General features: G+C 49.4%; 1 protein-coding gene and 1 non-coding gene across 2 annotated transcripts in view; one reads left to right on the top strand and one right to left on the bottom strand.

The window, feature by feature from the left end:
• Positions 1-17,209, top strand: part of SLC39A4 (solute carrier family 39 member 4) — a 33,217-nt gene extending 16,008 nt beyond the window's left edge. The window contains exons 5-12 of the mRNA XM_035125405.3: positions 966-1,137; positions 3,508-3,680; positions 4,934-5,101; positions 5,772-5,876; positions 9,175-9,232; positions 11,371-11,523; positions 12,372-12,559; positions 14,923-17,209. Of these exons, the coding sequence (XP_034981296.3) occupies positions 966-1,137; positions 3,508-3,680; positions 4,934-5,101; positions 5,772-5,876; positions 9,175-9,232; positions 11,371-11,523; positions 12,372-12,559; positions 14,923-15,051 (1,146 nt within the window). The 3' untranslated portion in view covers positions 15,052-17,209. The remainder of the gene's footprint in view (positions 1-965; positions 1,138-3,507; positions 3,681-4,933; positions 5,102-5,771; positions 5,877-9,174; positions 9,233-11,370; positions 11,524-12,371; positions 12,560-14,922) is intronic.
• Positions 10,499-10,571, bottom strand: TRNAR-CCG (transfer RNA arginine (anticodon CCG)). The gene has a single exon. It is a non-coding gene; the product is annotated as a tRNA-Arg (tRNA).

Raw genomic sequence — 17,209 nt, 5'->3', positions numbered from 1 at the left:
GTGTCTGTCCATTAGGATTGCCATCTGACCAGGAAAAGCTGGGCCTGGCCTGCTCCTATGCCATTCGCAGCCAGCTGACCTGTAGAAATCAGCAAGGGAACCTCTTTGCCGTGTCAAGTGTGACAGAATTCCTGCATTGTGGGGGGCTGGGCTGGATGACCCCTTGGGTCCCTTCCAACCAATTCTATGGTTCTAGAATTGAAGTGTAGGTGGGTTCCCATGAGGCAAGGCCCAGTGATAACAGCAAGAACCTTTATCGAACTACATAACTGGGAGCCAGGGGCAAAGCAACGGCTTATATACATTCCTGAAAGCCTGGGCCACTCCCACTCCCAACGTGATTGGCTGTCTAAACTTCCAAGCTGCAAATCACGACTCAGAGTTCAAGGGCCAATGGCACGAGGCCCAAATCCTGAAATGTTCTGTGATTGGACATATCGAATCAGAACACAGGAGCTCAGAATCCTTAGTCCAGACTCAAGCTCAGGCAAACACAGACCACGGAACACATAACAGGAATTGCCTGGTTCCAATGGCTACAGATCAAATGGATGCGAAAGGCATGGTGACAGGGGCCATTTGAATCATAGAATCATAGATTTATCCTCTAGAATCATAGAATCGTAGAGTTGGAAGAGACCACGAGGGCCATCCAGTCCAACCCCCTGCCGAGCAGGAAACACCATCAAAGCATTCTTGACATATGCCTGTCAAGCCTCTGCTTAAAGACCTCCAAAGGAGGAGACTCCACCACACTCCTTGGTAGCAAATTCCACTGCCGAACAGCTCTTACTGTCAGGAAGTTCTTCCTAATGTTTAGGTGGAATCTTCTTTCTTGTAGTTTGAATCCATTGCTCCGTGTCCGCTTCTCTGGAGCAGCAGAAAACAATCTTTCTCCCTGGCAACTGGTCTCCTTCGGATCTCCCTGTGGCTCACTCATCTGGGGGGCATGTCTTTATTTCCAGGTCTGCCTCAGCCCCAGTGACCTGTTTGAGATTTACGGGATCGACGAAGGCGCAGGAATCTCCAGCCCCGATTTCAGCCGCGTGAGCCCAGCGCTGGTGCAGCAGCAGCTGAGCAAAGCCTGCTCTGCCCCCCGGAATGCCCCTGCCGATGGGCGGCTCACCACTGCGCAGAGTGAGTCCACCCACCCTTAAATAGGAACGGGTCTCTTAAGCCGATTAGAAAACAAGCTGCTGATTTCCTGTAGGAACCTGTCCAGTTAAAGGTCTGGGACTAAGGTCCTCCTCAGGATGCTTCTGTGTAGGACTCCCAGTTGACGAGAGAGCCGTGCCATGAAAGGGGCTAAAAGACATTCCACTCCCGCAATGGCTCTGCTCTACCTTCAGCAGCTGGGAATTGCAAGCGGGGAGAGTCCTGATCTTGCTTGTGGACTTTGGGGTGAATAAAAGAAAGCATTTCTTAACACGATGCATAGTTAGACTGTGGAACTCCCTCCCACAAGAGGCCAGAATGGCCACAATCTGGATAGCCACAAATTCATGGAGGAGGAGTGGGTTATTGATGGCTAGGTGGCGCTGGGGGTTAAACCACAGAGCCTAGGGCTTGCTGATCAGAAGGTCGGCGGTTCGAATCCCTGTGACGGGGTGAGCTCCTGTTGCTTGGTCCCAGCTCCTGCCAACCTAGCAGTTCGAAAGCACGTCAAAGTGCAAGTAGATAAATAGGAACCGCTACAGCGGGAAGGTAAACGGCGTTTCCGTGTGCTGCTCTGGTTTGCCAGAAGCGGCTTTGTCATGCTGGCCACATGACCTGGAAGCTGTACGCCGGCTCCCTCGGCCAATAATGCGAGATGAGCGCGCAACCCCAGAGTCGGTCACGACTGGACCTAATGGTCAGGGATCCCTTTACCTTTAGCCAGGATGGCTGGGCTCTGCCACCATGATCGGGGGCAATAATGCTTCTGAATCCCAGTTACTGGAAGGATTCGAGAACAAGAGTGTTATCCCCTCCTGTGGTTTCCAGCAACAGGGTTGGATGACATCACTGCTTCCTGTGGAAGTGAGTTCCACAGATTAACTGCGCTGCATGATTTTATCTGTCCTGCGTCTTCCAACTTTCAGCATTGGAGGTCCACAGGTTCTAGAGTTAGGAGAGAAGGAGAAAAACTTCATTCGCTTTCTCCGTGTCACACACAATTTTATAAACTTCTGTCACTCCCAATGGCCTCCATGTCTCTCTGCCCAGCAGTGCTTCAACAGATTTCTTTTTCCCTGTGTCATTCTTTTTCGAAGATTTAAATTTTATTGAGAGTATTAGTGAGTTAAAGTAAATAAGAAAGAAAAGAGGGAAAGAAAAAGGATACGTAAAAAACATTTTAAAGGACAGAGGAAAACAACAATAACAAAATAACAATAAAAAGGTTACATAACTATGTAGTACTGTAGATGTTTATGTAGATAAGCTTATTGTTTCCCTCAATATACATTGGTTCATGGTTCACAATGGTTTTGATAACAGCATTAAATCTGTCCATGCATAATCTTCCTCTGGGGGGACGTGGGTGGCGCTGTGGGTTAAACCACAGAGCTTAGGACTTGCCGATCAGAAGGTCGGCGGTTCGAATCCCTGCGATGGGGTGAGCTCCTGTTGCTCGGTCCCAGTTCCTGCCAACCTAGCAGTTCGAAAGCACGTCAAAGTGCAAGTAGATAAATAGGTACCGCTACAGTAGGAAGGTAGACGGCGTTTCCGTGTGCTGCTCTGGTTTGCCAGAAGCGGCTTTGTCATGCTGGCCACATGACCTGGAAGCTGTACGCCGGCTCCCTCGGCCAGTAACGTGAGATGAGCGCGCAACCCCAGAGTCGGTCATGACTGGACCTTTACCTTTAATCTTCCTCTGACAGCAATGTGTTTATGGGTTGCAAGAGATGTCCTGCCATCTATCCATTCATCCAAGGGAGCAATATCTTTATCCTTCCAATTATTAATATTGATCTTCTTGCAGATGTAAGGGCCCGAAGAATCCATTTACGCTGACCAATAGTCAAGCCCCATATGTTAGGCATATAGTTTAAGATGATGATGATGATGATGATGATGATAATAATAATAATATTTATACCCCGCCCATCTGGCTGGGTTTCCCCAGCCACTCTGGGTGGCTTCCAGCAAAATATTAAAATACAATAATTCATCAATTAAAAGCTTCCCTAAACAGGACTGCCTTCTAAAAGTCGGATAGTTGTTTATTTCCTTGACATCTGATGAGAGGGCATTCCACAGGGTGGAACCCACCACCAAGAAGGCCCTCTGCCTGGTTACCTGCAACCTCACTTCTCGCAGGGAGGGAACCGCCAGAAAACCCTCGGAGCTGGACCTCAGTGTCCGGGCTGAACGATGGGGGTGGAGACGCTCCTTCAGGTCTACTGGGCCTAAGTTTAGGGCTTTAAAGGTCAGCACCAAGACTTTGAATTGTGCTCAGAAACGTACAATGTCATCTTCTGAAACGTTTTAACTCTTTCCCCGCAACTCCTCATTGCCCTCTTCCAGAATACATCTATGGCTCGCTGGCAACCCTGCTGATCTGTCTGTGTGCCCTGTTTGGCATCGTGGTCCTTCTCTGCACCACCTGCATCAGCGCCTACCAGTACGTGATCCAGCTCTTCGTCAGCCTGGCGGTGGGATCCCTCACCGGGGATGCCATGCTCCATCTCATCCCCACGGTCAGTTCACACAGCGGGTGGGGCTGTTTCTGGCGGGGCTGAGGCTGTGCTCTCTGGGCGGGTGTGCTGGCAAGAGCATCCATATGCAGGTGTGCACGGCTGCACGCGATCCAACCTTTCCCTTTTAAAAAAATATGTATTAAGTTTTGATTTTATCACCTTTAAACAAATCCTTATTATACTCATTACACATTTGCTGAATCGAGCTTCGACGTCCCTCCCTCCCGTCTCATGGTTTCCATTATTCATTATTATCTCATAGCATTTGTACATTAGAAAAAAAATCCTTCAGGGTGGGAATGGGTGATGGGCTGATGGGAGTGGTAAACCCATTCCCACCCACCCCCACCACCCTCTGTATATATATAAGGGTCTGACACTTCCGTTTCCAGTGTATCTGAAGAAGTGTGCATGCACACGAAAGCTCATACCAAAATAAAAACTTAGTTGGTCTTTAAGGTGCTACTCAAGGAATTTTTTTCTATTTTGCTTCGACTCAGACCAACACGGCTACCTACCTGGAACTAGAACATTTGTACATTATTTACATTTCACTCCTTCCGTTAATCACAAATTTTTAAATAAATTTAAAAAGGTACAAATCCTTAACATTGCAAGTGTTCTCATGACAAACCTACTAGTGTTGTTAATTGTTTGCAGTTGTCCTCCAGATATTGTACAAGTTTACTCCAGTCTGTTTGGAAAGCTTGATCACGCTGGTTTCGCCAATTCTTCATAGTCCATCATCTTTGTCTGCCACTCTTCTAGCGATGGAATTTCCCATTGCTTCCATTTTGGGGCTAAAAGAGTTCTTGCTGCTGTTGTCACATACATAAACAGTTTTATATCTCTCTTTGGGATCTCATTCCCTACTATACCTAACAGAAATGCCTCTGGTTTTTCCCACAAATGTACTGTTAAACATTTTCTTTAATGCATTATATATCATTTCCCAGTAAGCTTTTGCCTTGCGGCAAGTCCACCCCATGTGATTAAAAATGTCCCTCCTTTCGCAATTCAACCTTTCCCAATCTGGTGCCCTCCAGCTGGTGCTATACTACAATGCCCATCAGCCCCCAGCCAATATGGCGGCTCTCCGGTCAGCATCACATGGCCATAGTGGGTGCTGGTGTGGATGGGAGTTGTAGTGCAGCACGTTTTGGAGACACCAGCTCATCGCAGGGATGGGTGGCCTTCAGAAGCTTCTGCCTCGCGCCCCAAACCAAGCTGTGCTTCCACTCTCATGCCCACAGTTCCTGGGTCTCCATTCTCACTCCCACGGCGAGGGCCACTCCCACGACCCCCACGGAGCCGAGGGCCACAATGTCCTGTGGAAGCTACTGGCCGTGCTGGGGGGGCTCTACCTCTTCTTCCTCCTCGAAAAGTTCTTCATCCTCCTGGGGCACTCGGACGACGACGAGGTGCGTTGGTCTTTTACCGGTCCACATTCGCCAAGACGGCTGCTAGGTGTTGGCAGCCGTGGGGAGGAGGAAGGGAACGGGCGGGGGCGCACTTTGGCAACCATGGGGAATATGGCACCCTGAGCGAGGCCAAAATCTGGCACCCACAAATGGATTTTCTCAATTCTCAATCTTCTCAGTTTGGCACCCCCTCTGCTCGGCACCGCCCACAATGCTGTCTCCATAACCTGGGGCAGAAGTGAGGAGCCTGTGGCTTGCAGGCCCATCCGCAGAGGTGTTTTTTGGGTAGCTGTGCGCCTTGCTGCAGGGGGCACCAGAACATTGCTGTGGAACAGAGTGCAAGAGGGATTTTAGCGCCGCACAGGGTGCTGCTGAAATTTGAGAACCCAGGGTCCACCACTGCAATATTGACCCAGTGTGGCCAGCGAGTCCTTAAAAAAAATTGCTCACCTCTCCGTCAGCTGACATCACCCTCCCTGATGGGTGGGTGATGTCAGCTGATGAGCAGGGTTCAATCTTGCGGGGAACTGGGGTGCCTACTTGATCCCTGCAGAAAGCAGGATTTAACCTCCTGCTCATCAGCTGATGAGCAGGGATTGAACTCCTGCTGGTTGCCTAGTAACTGCACGGGTCCCATCGGATGCCATGTTCCCTTGTATCTCCCACCCAGGAGCACAGCACAGGGCACCAGTGCGACCACGGCATGTCCCTGCAGCTCTACCAAGACGAGATGAAGAGGAGGAAGCAGGAGAAAGGTGCTTCTCACGCTGACCTGGTGAGTGGCCTGCCCTGCGTGCCTCCCCCCACCCTGGGGTTGGAATCCCCGCCGGTGAGATGCCGTCACTCTCTCTGGGTTGTTTTATGCATTTCTGGGTTGAGTCTGAGGCTAAGCAAAGATTACTCGAGATACTGGAGAAGAATCCCGAGCAAAAGTAAGAGTCCGCTTTGGCCAAGCCAATGCCCTCCAGATGTTTGGTCAGGGGCTGATGGGAGCAGTACAGTGGTACCTCGGTTTATGAACACAATTGGTTCCGGAAGTCTGTTCATAAACTGAAGCGTTCATAAACTGAAGTGAACTTTCCCATTGAAAGTAATGGAAAGTGGATTAATCCGTTCCAGACGGGTCCGCGGAGTACTCAACCTGAAGCGTACTTAACCCGAAGCATGGGTGTAATTGGTTCCGGAAGTCTGTTCATGAACTGAAGCATTCGTAAACTGAAGCGAACTTTCCCATTGAAAGTAATGGAAAGTGAATTAATCCGTTCCAGATGGGTCCACGGCGTTCGTAAACCAAAAATTCATAAACCGAGGTGTTCATAAACCAAGGTTCCACTGTAGTGCAAAATATCTGGAAGGTGCCAGCTTGCCCAACTCTGCACTTTTGTAGATGAAGGCTGCTCCTTTAACCCAGGAGACAAGTCCTCATGGATACTTAGAATCCTAGAGTTAGAAGGGACCCCAAGGGTCATCTAGTTCAACCCCCTGCAAAACATTGTTGTTGTTGTTTAGTCACCCAACCTCTGCTTAGAAATCTCCAAGGAAGGGGAGCCCACCAACTTCCAAAGGAGTCTGTTCCACTGTCAAACAGCTCTTACCATCAGAAAGTTCTTCCTGGTGGAGTTGACATCTCCTTTCCTGTAACTTGAAGCCGCTGGTTGGAGTCCTAGCCTCTAGAGCAGGAGAAAACAACAAGCTTGCTCCATCTTCCATGGGACAGCCCTTAAGATATTTGAAGATGGCTCTCCTATCTCCTCTCAGTCACCTCTTTTCCAGGCTAAACATACCCAGCTCCTTCCATCATTCCTCATAAGGCTTGGCTTCTAGACACTGAATCATCTTCGAGTGAGACTATGACTTCAAGTACCACTAGACCTCTATTGATGCAGCCTAGAAGAGCATTAGCCTTTCCCCCTTTTCCTTTTTTGCTGCTGCATCACACTGTTGACTCATGTGCAGTCTTGATGAGGCAGTGAACTCTGAGATACCCAGAGGCGAGCAAAGAGCTGCTTCCGCCCGTAGCCCGGCATTCCAGGAGCTTGTGAGTGACAGTAAGAGCTGTTCGGCAGTGGAATTTGCTCCCAAGGAGTGTGGTGGAGTCTCCTTCTTTGGAGGTCTTTAAGCAGAGGCTTGACAGGCATATGTCAAGAATGCTTTGATGGTGTTTCCTGCTCGGCAGGGGGTTGGACTGGATGGCCCTTGTGGTCTCTTCCAACTCTATGATTCTATGATCTCCTGCAAAAAAGCAAGAGCAAAAGTCAGCCGCAAAAATAAATTTCTGACTTCCTCTTTCCTCCTTTGCCCAATTCTGTGCCATGCCTTTATCCAGAACCCAAGCATGATTTTCCAGCCCCACCTTATGGTGGAAGGAGGAATAAAGATGTGCGGGAAGAAATATGTGGCTATGTGAAAATGCCTCACGCTGCACCAGACTATTGGTGCATCGGGCCCATTCTTGTCTTCCCTGCCTTGCAGCAGCTCTCCCAGGTTTTCTGGCAGGGAAGGGTATTTTCCTTATCACCTGCCACACGAGATCCTTCTTAACTGGAGAGGTCAGGGATTGAACCAGGGACGTTCTGCATGCAAGGCAGGAGCCTATTACACAGCTCCACGGTGCCTCCCTGTTAGGTTAAGTAAGCTCTTGCTGCTTAACTCCTGTGTTGATTTTTATTTTATTTTTTTTAAGTGGGAGAAATCAGCAGTCTGAGTCAGTGGGGCATGCACACACACCCTTTGAAGAATTAAAATAAAAACAAGCAACAGTGACCCAGAATATACAGCAAAAAGGGGTAGTGGTCACTTCCCAAATCTTTGGCCTCTAAAGTCAGCTTGAGTGTACGATTGCTCTGTTGTCCTGTTTCCAAAACAGGAGAGAAGTCTGCCCCCCAAATGTTTGCTTTTTTAAATGTATGCTTAAAAAGAAAACACACACACACACACACAAACACACACCCCTTTTCAAAATGTTATGGTTTATTTGGAGAGGAGAGAACGTGGAACTATGTTACTCACCTTTTAATTTAATTTAAATTTATTATAACAGAATCAATTGGAAGGGATCCCAAGGCTCATCTAGTCCACCCCATAGCTGTCAAGTTCTCCCTTTTTAAAGGGAAATTCCCTTAGGCTGAATAGGCTTCCTTGCGAGAAAAGGGAGAACTTGACAGCTATGGTCCACCCCCTGTGATGCAGAATTCCTCACATTCATATCCCACCTATCCACCCAAGGAGCTCAAAAGTGTTGTACACGGTTTCTCCCCTCCCCATTTTCCCCCCTCACAACAACTCTGTGAGGTAGGTTAGGATGAGGGACAGTGACTGGCTGAGTGGGGCTTTGAACCCCGGTCTCCCAGGTCTTAGTCCAACACTCTAACCATTACACCACAAGCATCTTCCATTTTGAGGGAAGCACCCTCAATGGAGCCATAGACGTTCTGTCTGAGGAAGACCTGCAGTTCCCATAGATACAAACCGCTCTGCTCTGAAGGCTAAAATATACAATATTATGTCGAAACCTGGCTGTGCAGAAATGCCTCTGGTCTGGTGGCTGGAAGCCATTGGTAGGGCAGATGGCAGGGAGCCCAACAGCAGGGGGCGCCAATCAGTTTTGAGCTTCATCCCCAAACTTCTTGCGGAGTTCCAAGGGGGAGCAAAATTGTCTAGATGAGGCTTTGGTTCCTGCATTGCAAGGGGTTGGACTAGATGACCACTGGGGTCCCTTCCAATTCTACAATTCTATTATTCATTGCAGGTGTTTAAGCAGAGGTTGGATTGCCATCTATCCGAGATTATTTAGCTGAGATTCCTGCATTGCAGGGGGTTGCACTGGATGGCCCTTGGGGTCCCTTCCAGCTTTACAATTCTACGATTCTATGAATTGCCTAGTGCCTTCATATGTAGGAGACTCTTTAAATTTAATTAATAATGCTACTAATACAATGGAGGGCTCGGGAAATGAACAGAAGGCAGGGAGTGTGCCTCGAAAAAGCAGGGCCTTTTTTGTGTGGCCCCAAGTGGGATGCAGGCTGAGCCTGTCTCGCATTCCCTTTTTCTACCTGCCTGTTCTTTCTTAATAGGTGACTGCTGAGGAGGCAGATTTCAGCCGGATGCGGAAGAAAGAGAACCTCAGTCGGGGTAAGCACCAGAGATGTCTTGTCCAGCGACAAGACGAGACTCCTCCTTGACATGTCCAGCATTATTTTTTATTATTATTATTATTAAAATTTGTATACTGCCCTATTCCTGTAAATCTCAGGACAGTTCACAACGTAACAACAAGAAGCTGCTTTGATTAAACGATTGTGATTTCTAACATTTCCATGCCTCGGGGCAGGTTATAACAAGCAGAGACACAATTATAAAAACAGGAAATAATGTAATAATGAAACAAAAGACCTGCTCAGAGCAAAACCATGAACACAATCGTTCACTTGTATGTCGCCTTTCCGTAGTTAAAACCACGCTCAAGGCAACTTAAAGACACAGAAATATTTGTGCAAGTACAAAACTGTAACCCAAGTAGTCCTAAGCGATGTGTCAGTGGCCATGAGGAAATCAAACAATCCCCGCATATGTCATAAGAAGATCTAAAAATCAAGGCGCAGGGAATTGATACCAAGAGCAGCAAAACGAACACCTGCAAAGTGGAATCTGGGCTCCCAACGTAAACCCTAAAACGATACCCCACTCCAAGAGTCTGTAGGGTTTACAGTGGTGCCTCGCTAGACGAAATTAATTCGGTCTTTTCTTATAGCGAAAAATTTGTCTAGCGAATCCCATAGGAATGCATTGAATTGTTTTCGAATTTTTTTTTTTGCCCATAGGAACGCATTAATTGAATTTCAATGCATTCCTATGGGAAACCACGATTCGCTAGACGAATTTTTCGTAAAACGTATTCGTCTAGCGAGGCAAGCTCCGCTTGAAAAATCCTTACGTTAATCGGAAATTTCGTTAAGCAGGGCATTCGTTAAGCGAGGCACCACTGTATATGAGTTTACCCTCAGTGAGATCTCTGGGGGGTTGTATCCTGCGTTTTTGATGAAGCCGGTCTCGAGGGCCGGGAAACGCCATCGCTCTGCAACGCAAGCAAATCTCTGTTGTGTCCTAAATCAGTCTCCCCCAACCTGGTGCCTTCCAGATGTTTTGGACTGCAACTCCTGTCGGCCACTTTCTGATGGGGCCCAAATCATAGGTCCAAACCCGGGACCCCGCTTCCCAGACACACCTTTGGTTCCCCTTCAGCCAAGAAGTTTTCTGAATTGGCACTCAAAACCTCCCCAACTTCCCACCTTGATTTAACCCTCCTCCTAATTTCTGATATCTGAGGTTTCCTGTCTGCAAATTTCCTCCTTTTTTGGGGGGGGGGGGGAGAATTCTCTTAAAACAAAAGAAGCCGGCCGACCCAGGTGGGACTTGAACCCACAATCCCCAGCTCCGGAGGCTGATGCCTTATCCATTAGGCCACTGGGCCACTCCTGCCACAGTTCCCTCTCGTTTTCAGAACAAATGGCGCATTGTGTTACAGGCTGAATCCCCCAGCATGATGGGGGGGGGGCTTGGGGAGGGTCACTGACAGCTTGCGCAGAATTGCTCTGCCTGCTTTCCAGCAGGGTGCAGGCAGGGGCTGAAGGCTGCCAGCTGGGAAGGAAAATGTGAAGGGTTTCATGGCTTGTGTTTCACACACACTGCTCTTTGTGTGTCCTGGAGGGGGGTGAGGACACATGGGAGGAAGCATTTATTTCCGCGTCGCGTAGCTGAACTATGGAACCCGCAGGAGGCAGTGAGCGGGCCACCAACTTGGGTCGGCTCCAGAAGGGAAATAGGCAAACGCATGGAACATTAATGCTTTTGATGGAGCATAATGCTTCCATTTGTCAGAGTAAAGCTTCTGAATCCCAGTTTCTGGAAACCGCAGGAGGGGAGAAGGCTCTTGTGCATGGATCCCGCTTGCAGGTTCCCCAGGTGGGGCATCTGTTTGGCCACGGTTCAGAACAGGTCTATTATGGAGGTCTGTTGTAATAGCAGAACCTCCATGACCAGGGGCAGTCTATCTCCGAGTACCAGATAACGGGGAACAACCATTAGAAAACACTGTTGTGCTCAGGTCCTGCTATGAGGTCAGGTGGCTGGACTGGGTGAGCCATCTAGATTCCTAGTTCCTTTTGACCACTGGGACGACTGGATGCAGACCTAGCTGGGGCCACTGGCCTCATCCAAGAGGCTCTTCTACGTTCTGAGGTTCTGATGTCTCCCATTTGCTCCTTCCGCAGAGCAGAGGATGCTGCCGTACATGATCACCATCGGAGACGCCATCCACAACTTCGCCGACGGGCTGGCCGTCGGCGCTGCCTTCTCCTCGTCTTGGAAGACGGGTCTGGCCACCTCGCTGGCGGTCTTGTGCCACGAACTGCCCCACGAGCTCGGTGCGGAGGGAGGAGGGGTTGGGCATTACATGGGTTGGGATTTATTTTTTTGTGGCGGAGGAAGCTGGTGGGCAGACAAAAAGGAAGTCCTTCACGCAGCACATAGTTAAACTGTGGAACTCCCTGCCACAGGAGGCAGGGATGGCCGCCAACTTGGGTGAATTTAAAAGAGGATTAGGCAAATTCATGGAGCAGGAGAGGGCTATGGAAGGCTACTAGGCATGATGGCAGTCAGAGGGAGCGGTGCTTCTGAATCCCAGTTGCTGGAAACCACAGGAGGGGAGAGTTGCTCTTGTGTTCGAATCCTGCTCGCTGGTCTCCCACTGGGGCATCTGGTTGGCCATTGTGAGTTCAGGGTGCTCAGTCTTTCCCATCCTGGCGCCCTCCATATACCGGTATGTTGTACTATGACTCCCATCAGCCTTAGCGCCTTGTGGCTATGCTGTCTGTGGATCATGGGAACACACACCATCTGAGGGGCACCAGGATGGGGAAGGCTGAGCCAAGATATGCCACATGGTGGCAAAACGCGGGGATTTTGCATTTCCGTTCAACGGGGCAAGCGCTCAGAGTGGGATGCTGCAAGTTAAAGATAGCGTTGCCTAGGAGGTAGATCCTGGTCGGCTTTTGAGCAGGGATCTGAAGGAAGGTGTCTCCCACACATCCCCGAATGATAGGGATGGGGTGTTTCCTTCTGGCTGCGTGATACCTGAGCGACTCTCGCCGCTCCTAGTAGAATCACAGAATTGTAGACCTACAGGGGAACCCAGGCATCATCTAGTCCAACCTCCAGCAGTGCAGGAATCTCAGCTAACAAATGGCTGACCATCTTCCTCCCGCCTTTGCAGGGGACTTTGCCGCGCTGCTCCACGCCGGGCTGAGCGTCAAGTGGGCTTTGCTGCTTAACTTCCTCAGCGCCCTCACAGCCTTCGTGGGCCTCTACATCGCGCTTTCTGTGTCCACGGGAGACGAGTTCGAGGCCTGGATTTTCACCGTGGCCACTGGCCTCTTCCTTTACGTGGCCCTGTGCGATATGGTAAGGAATGAGAGTTATACCCCTGGCAGTTGTTCTCCTTTTCTTACCGTTCTCCCACCTTATTATTATTATACCACCCTATACCCATAGATCTCAGGGCGGTTCACAACATAAAACATACAATATAAAAAACAAACAAACTACAAAATGAAAATAAAGTCTGTAATGTTTCTCCTTAATTCCAGTACGTTTTCTCTTTGGGGCGTTGCTGATACGGTTATTAATTCCTCATTATTAGACTACTTCAGTACCCTTTAACATGTACTGTAAACAGACTTTTTTTTTACTGGGAAGCTTCTTCAAATGAAGGACGGTATAATAATAATAATAATAATAATAATAATAATAATAATAATAATAATAATGGCATAGGTGTGGGAGTTTTCTGTACATGCCCAGGATCAGATTATTTCTCACTGGGATCACACTTCTGCAGCGTCACCATTTCAGGCGACCTCCTTGCATAGAATCGTAGAGTTGGAAGGTACCCCCAAAGGTCCTCTAGTCCAACCCCTTACAATGCAGAAATCTCAGCTAAACCATCCCTGACAGATGACCATCCTACCTCTGCTTAAAAACCTCCGCGGAAGGAGAGTCCACAACCTCCCGAGGGAAACCGTCCCACTGTTGAACAGCTCTTGCCAACAGAAAGTTCTTCCTGACATTGAGTCAGAATCTCCTTTCTTGTGACCATTGGTTAGTCCTACCCTCCAGAGCAGGAGAAAACAAGCTTGCTTCCTCCTCCACGTTCTCTGTCTGTGCACTTCTGTTATTCGGAGTGTATGGGTGTCCTTCCAGGAAGAAAAAGAAACTTTTGAAGCCCAGACAGTTAAAGTGCTCTAAAATCCAAGGGTGCAGGTGGTTTATAGAATTGTAGACCTGGAAGGGACCGTGAGGGTCAGGGAGTCCCATCATACAATATCACAAGGGCTACTTTCCACTATTAGGGAAGGTTACAGCATTTGGGGCTTTTTAGTTTAGGGAAAACACGTCTAAGTGGGGACATGGGAGAAGCATATGAAATCACAAATGGTGTCATACCAGCCAACTCCAGGAGGCCCTGGGTGCTTGGACACACACAACAATATAATTTTGGGGTCTGGGTACCTACAAAGGCAACGTCACCAAGTCAGCCGGCAGTGGCGCTGCTTCTGAGAAAGAAGGGGTTCAGCTCCACCTTCCACAGGCAGCCAGCGAGGCGCCCTTTTCCGGGGCGGGAGGGGGGAGGCTCAGACACAGAAACACAGAGTCTCCCTGCCTCCGAGTTCAAGCGCCTCCACTGGCTGTGGAGAGGAGGAGGAAGAGGAGCCGCTGCCACCAACCGCCGCAACGCGGACGTGCGCCGTTACAAACACAAGCCTGCATGTAGTGCGTGTGCCGTCACATACCTGCGTTGTGGCGGCAGGCACCTACGGTCCTGAGGGCAAGTCGGCACCCCTGAATAGTGTGGGGAAGGTGGGTGCTAGAACTCACCCACTATACATACAGTGAAGCTGAATATAGGTAGATTCTGGACCAAAGAAAAGGGCATGGCTAAACTCTGTAATTTGCTCAGACAAGGTGTCTCCGAGTATACCAGTAGTTGGGAGTCGCAGGTGGGGCGAGAGTTGCTCAGGCCCTCCTTCTGGGCATCCCATACAAGGAGGACAGGATGCTGGACTCTGTTGGCCTGATCCTGCCGTCTGCCTCTTCTTATGCTTGATTATTTATTTGTTGCTATTATTATTATTATTATTATTATTATTATTATTATTATTATTTACTTATACCCCGCCCATCTGCCCACTCTGGGCAGCTTCCAACAGGATATTAAAAACACAATAAAACATCAAACATTAAAAACTTCTCTAAACAGGGCTGCCTTCAGATGTCTTCTAAAAGTCAGAGAGTTGTTTATTTCCTTGACATCTGGTGGGAGGGCGTTCCACAGGGCGGGCGCCACTACCAAGAAGGCCCTCTGCCTGGTTTATATCTCACCTTCTCTTCCAAGGAGTGCGCCGTATCGTACACCGTTCTCCCTCCCATCTCAATTAATCCCCACAACAACAGCCCTGCGAGGTAGGTTAGGCTGAGGCAGTGGCTGGCCCAGGGAGCTTCGTGATGGCTGAGCGTGGATTCGAACCTTGGTCTCCTGGGTCCTAGTATGATGCACCCCACTGTCTCTGATGTACACAAACAAAAGATGGCGGGCATGAATGAGTTCTGCGCGCAAATTCTGGAGGAGCGGGACAAGGAAGGGAAGGGAAGGGAAGGGAAAGGGGTGGGTTAAAGAATTAGACTGAAATCGGGGGCACAAGGAGACTGGGGTTGTGGGATCCATTCTGTGGTTCTCACTAATCTCCTCTCTCTGTTCCGGTTTGCAGCTCCCGGCCCTGATGAACGTGAAAGATAAGCGTCCGTGGCTCCTCTTTGCCCTGCAAAATGTGGGACTCTTGGCTGGCTGGGCCATCCTGCTGGTGCTTTCCATCTTTGAGGACAGAATCGCACTTTGAGCGCAGCAGCGCACCTCTCGCTTGCCTGCAGGCGTGGCGAGGTCTGGGCTGTCCTTCGCCAGAGACTAGAGAGTGGGCGGACAAAGGCCCGGCTGTCACAATCCTCAAAATCAGAGACTGGGGACTTTCTTTGCCTTTCAAGCAGAACGGGGATGCGAGCACACAGGCGCCCATACCCACAGCACGGCCTTGAACGATGCCCAAGCAACAGCTCCCCTCTCCCTCTTCTCCTATTTATTGCATTTTCACACGCCACCCCAATCTCCAAACGGTGCGTGTTTCCAGGGTTTGCAGGCGCGCTTTACCCAGGGTCTGGGCTTCCTTTGGAAATGGGGCACAGCAGAGGCTGTGGCATCTCTACGATATATGGTTTATTTACCTGTCTACACAACCCGAGTCTAGATGGTGGGCAGATACTGGAATTCCAGCTAGGCTTGGTTCCCATCTACGATGGCCGCTTGCCCTCTTTACTTGAAACACAATGTCCCCTGAGGTTGGGCAAGGGAATGGTCGTTGGGCCAGTGCCCAACTGGGCTGACCGCTGGTGTGAATAATAAGGGACAAATTCAGAAGCCATAAGCCAGTCCTAGCTGGGTAAATCATGGGGAGGAAAGCTGCTACCGGTAGTTCAGGGGTGAGAGACCGGGGTTCGTCCCTGGCATGTCCTGTTCAAAGCATCTTAGATGGCGGGGCCAAAAAAGGAAGATGCTTCTCTGCTTGGGACCCTGGAAAGACTGTTGTTGTTTAGTCGTTTAGTCGTGTCCCACTCTTCGTGATCCCATGGACCATAGCACCCCAGGCACTCCTGTCTTCCACTGCCTCCCGCAGTTTGGTCAAACTCATGTTCGTAGCTTCGAGAACACTGTCCAACCATCTCGTCCTCTGTCGTCCCCTTCTCCTAGTGCCCTCCATCTTTCCCAACATCAAGGTCTTTTCCAAGGATTCTTCTCTTCTCATGAGGTGGCCAAAGTATTGGAGCCTCAGCTTCACGATCTGTCCTTCCAGTGAGCACTCAGGGCTGATTTCCTTCAGAATGGATAGGTTTGATCTTCTTGCAGTCCATGGGACTCTCAAGAGTCTCCTCCAGCACCATAATTCAAAAGCATCAATTATTCGGCGATCAGCCTTCTTTATGGTCCAGCTCTCACTTCCATACATCACTACTGGGAAAACCATAGCTTTAACTATACGGACCTTTGTAGGCAAGGTGATGTCTCTGCTTTTTAAGATGCTGTCTAGGTTTGTCATTGCTTTTCTCCCAAGAAGCAAGCGTCTTTTAATTTCGTGACTGCTGCTGGAAAGACTAGCATGACTTATTTAAAGACAGCCCTCTGGGCAGGACACACGCTGGCTGGGCCTGATGGGAATTATAGTCCAGAACAGCTGGAGCAGCTCCAGCTTGGCAAAGTCAGATGTAATCATTCTACAGGGATGGATTTAGGGCTGTGCTTGTGGGGCACCCACACTGGGTGCTGAGCCGAGGTGCTGGGCTTTGGGAAGGACACATGAGGCTCTGACAGTGTCTTAAGAGCTCTTCCGCCTCCTTCCCAAAGCCTAGTTATTGCTTTCCCAGCTTAGGGAAGGAGTTGAGAGGGCTCTGAGACCCTGCTGTAGCCCTTGCACCTCCTTCCCTAAGTCTGGCGCCTCCTTGCCCACTTTTGGGAAGGCAGTGAGAGGGCTGGGATGTCAAATGTTGGCCTCACACAGGGTGTTGTTGGGGACTGTGCTGAGGAGGGGTGCACTAAGGAGGAACGGTGGGAGCCCCCCCCCCCTGCTCCTGTCCCTGAATCTTCCCAGGAGCAGGAAGACAGTATAGATTTGGAACAGTGGTTTGTAGAGGGACATAGTTCAGAAGGCAGAAGCTGGGAAATAGTGGATGGGGAACAGCTAGGAGAAGAAACACTGGGAGAGAGTGTTAACAGATTCACTGTCTCTGGAAAGCATTCCTCTGCTCTCCCCAAGGTCAAGGAGAGATGAGATAGTGGCAAAACAGAAAGTACACAAAGCACAGAGGGTACAGGCTCAGATTACAAGACATAGAAGTGATGTAGATTAATAGGGACATAAGGGGGTGGAAACCTTAATTGGGAGCACCGTCATTCCTAGGAGATGTGTTATTTGTTCTCTCACTGTGATTATTAAAGTTTCTAAATGATAA

This window comes from Zootoca vivipara, chromosome 8, assembly GCF_965207765.1.
Source record: "Zootoca vivipara chromosome 8, rZooViv2.hap1.1, whole genome shotgun sequence".
NCBI lineage: Eukaryota > Metazoa > Chordata > Lepidosauria > Squamata > Lacertidae > Zootoca > Zootoca vivipara.
This window is presented reverse-complemented; position numbering and strand designations above follow the sequence as displayed.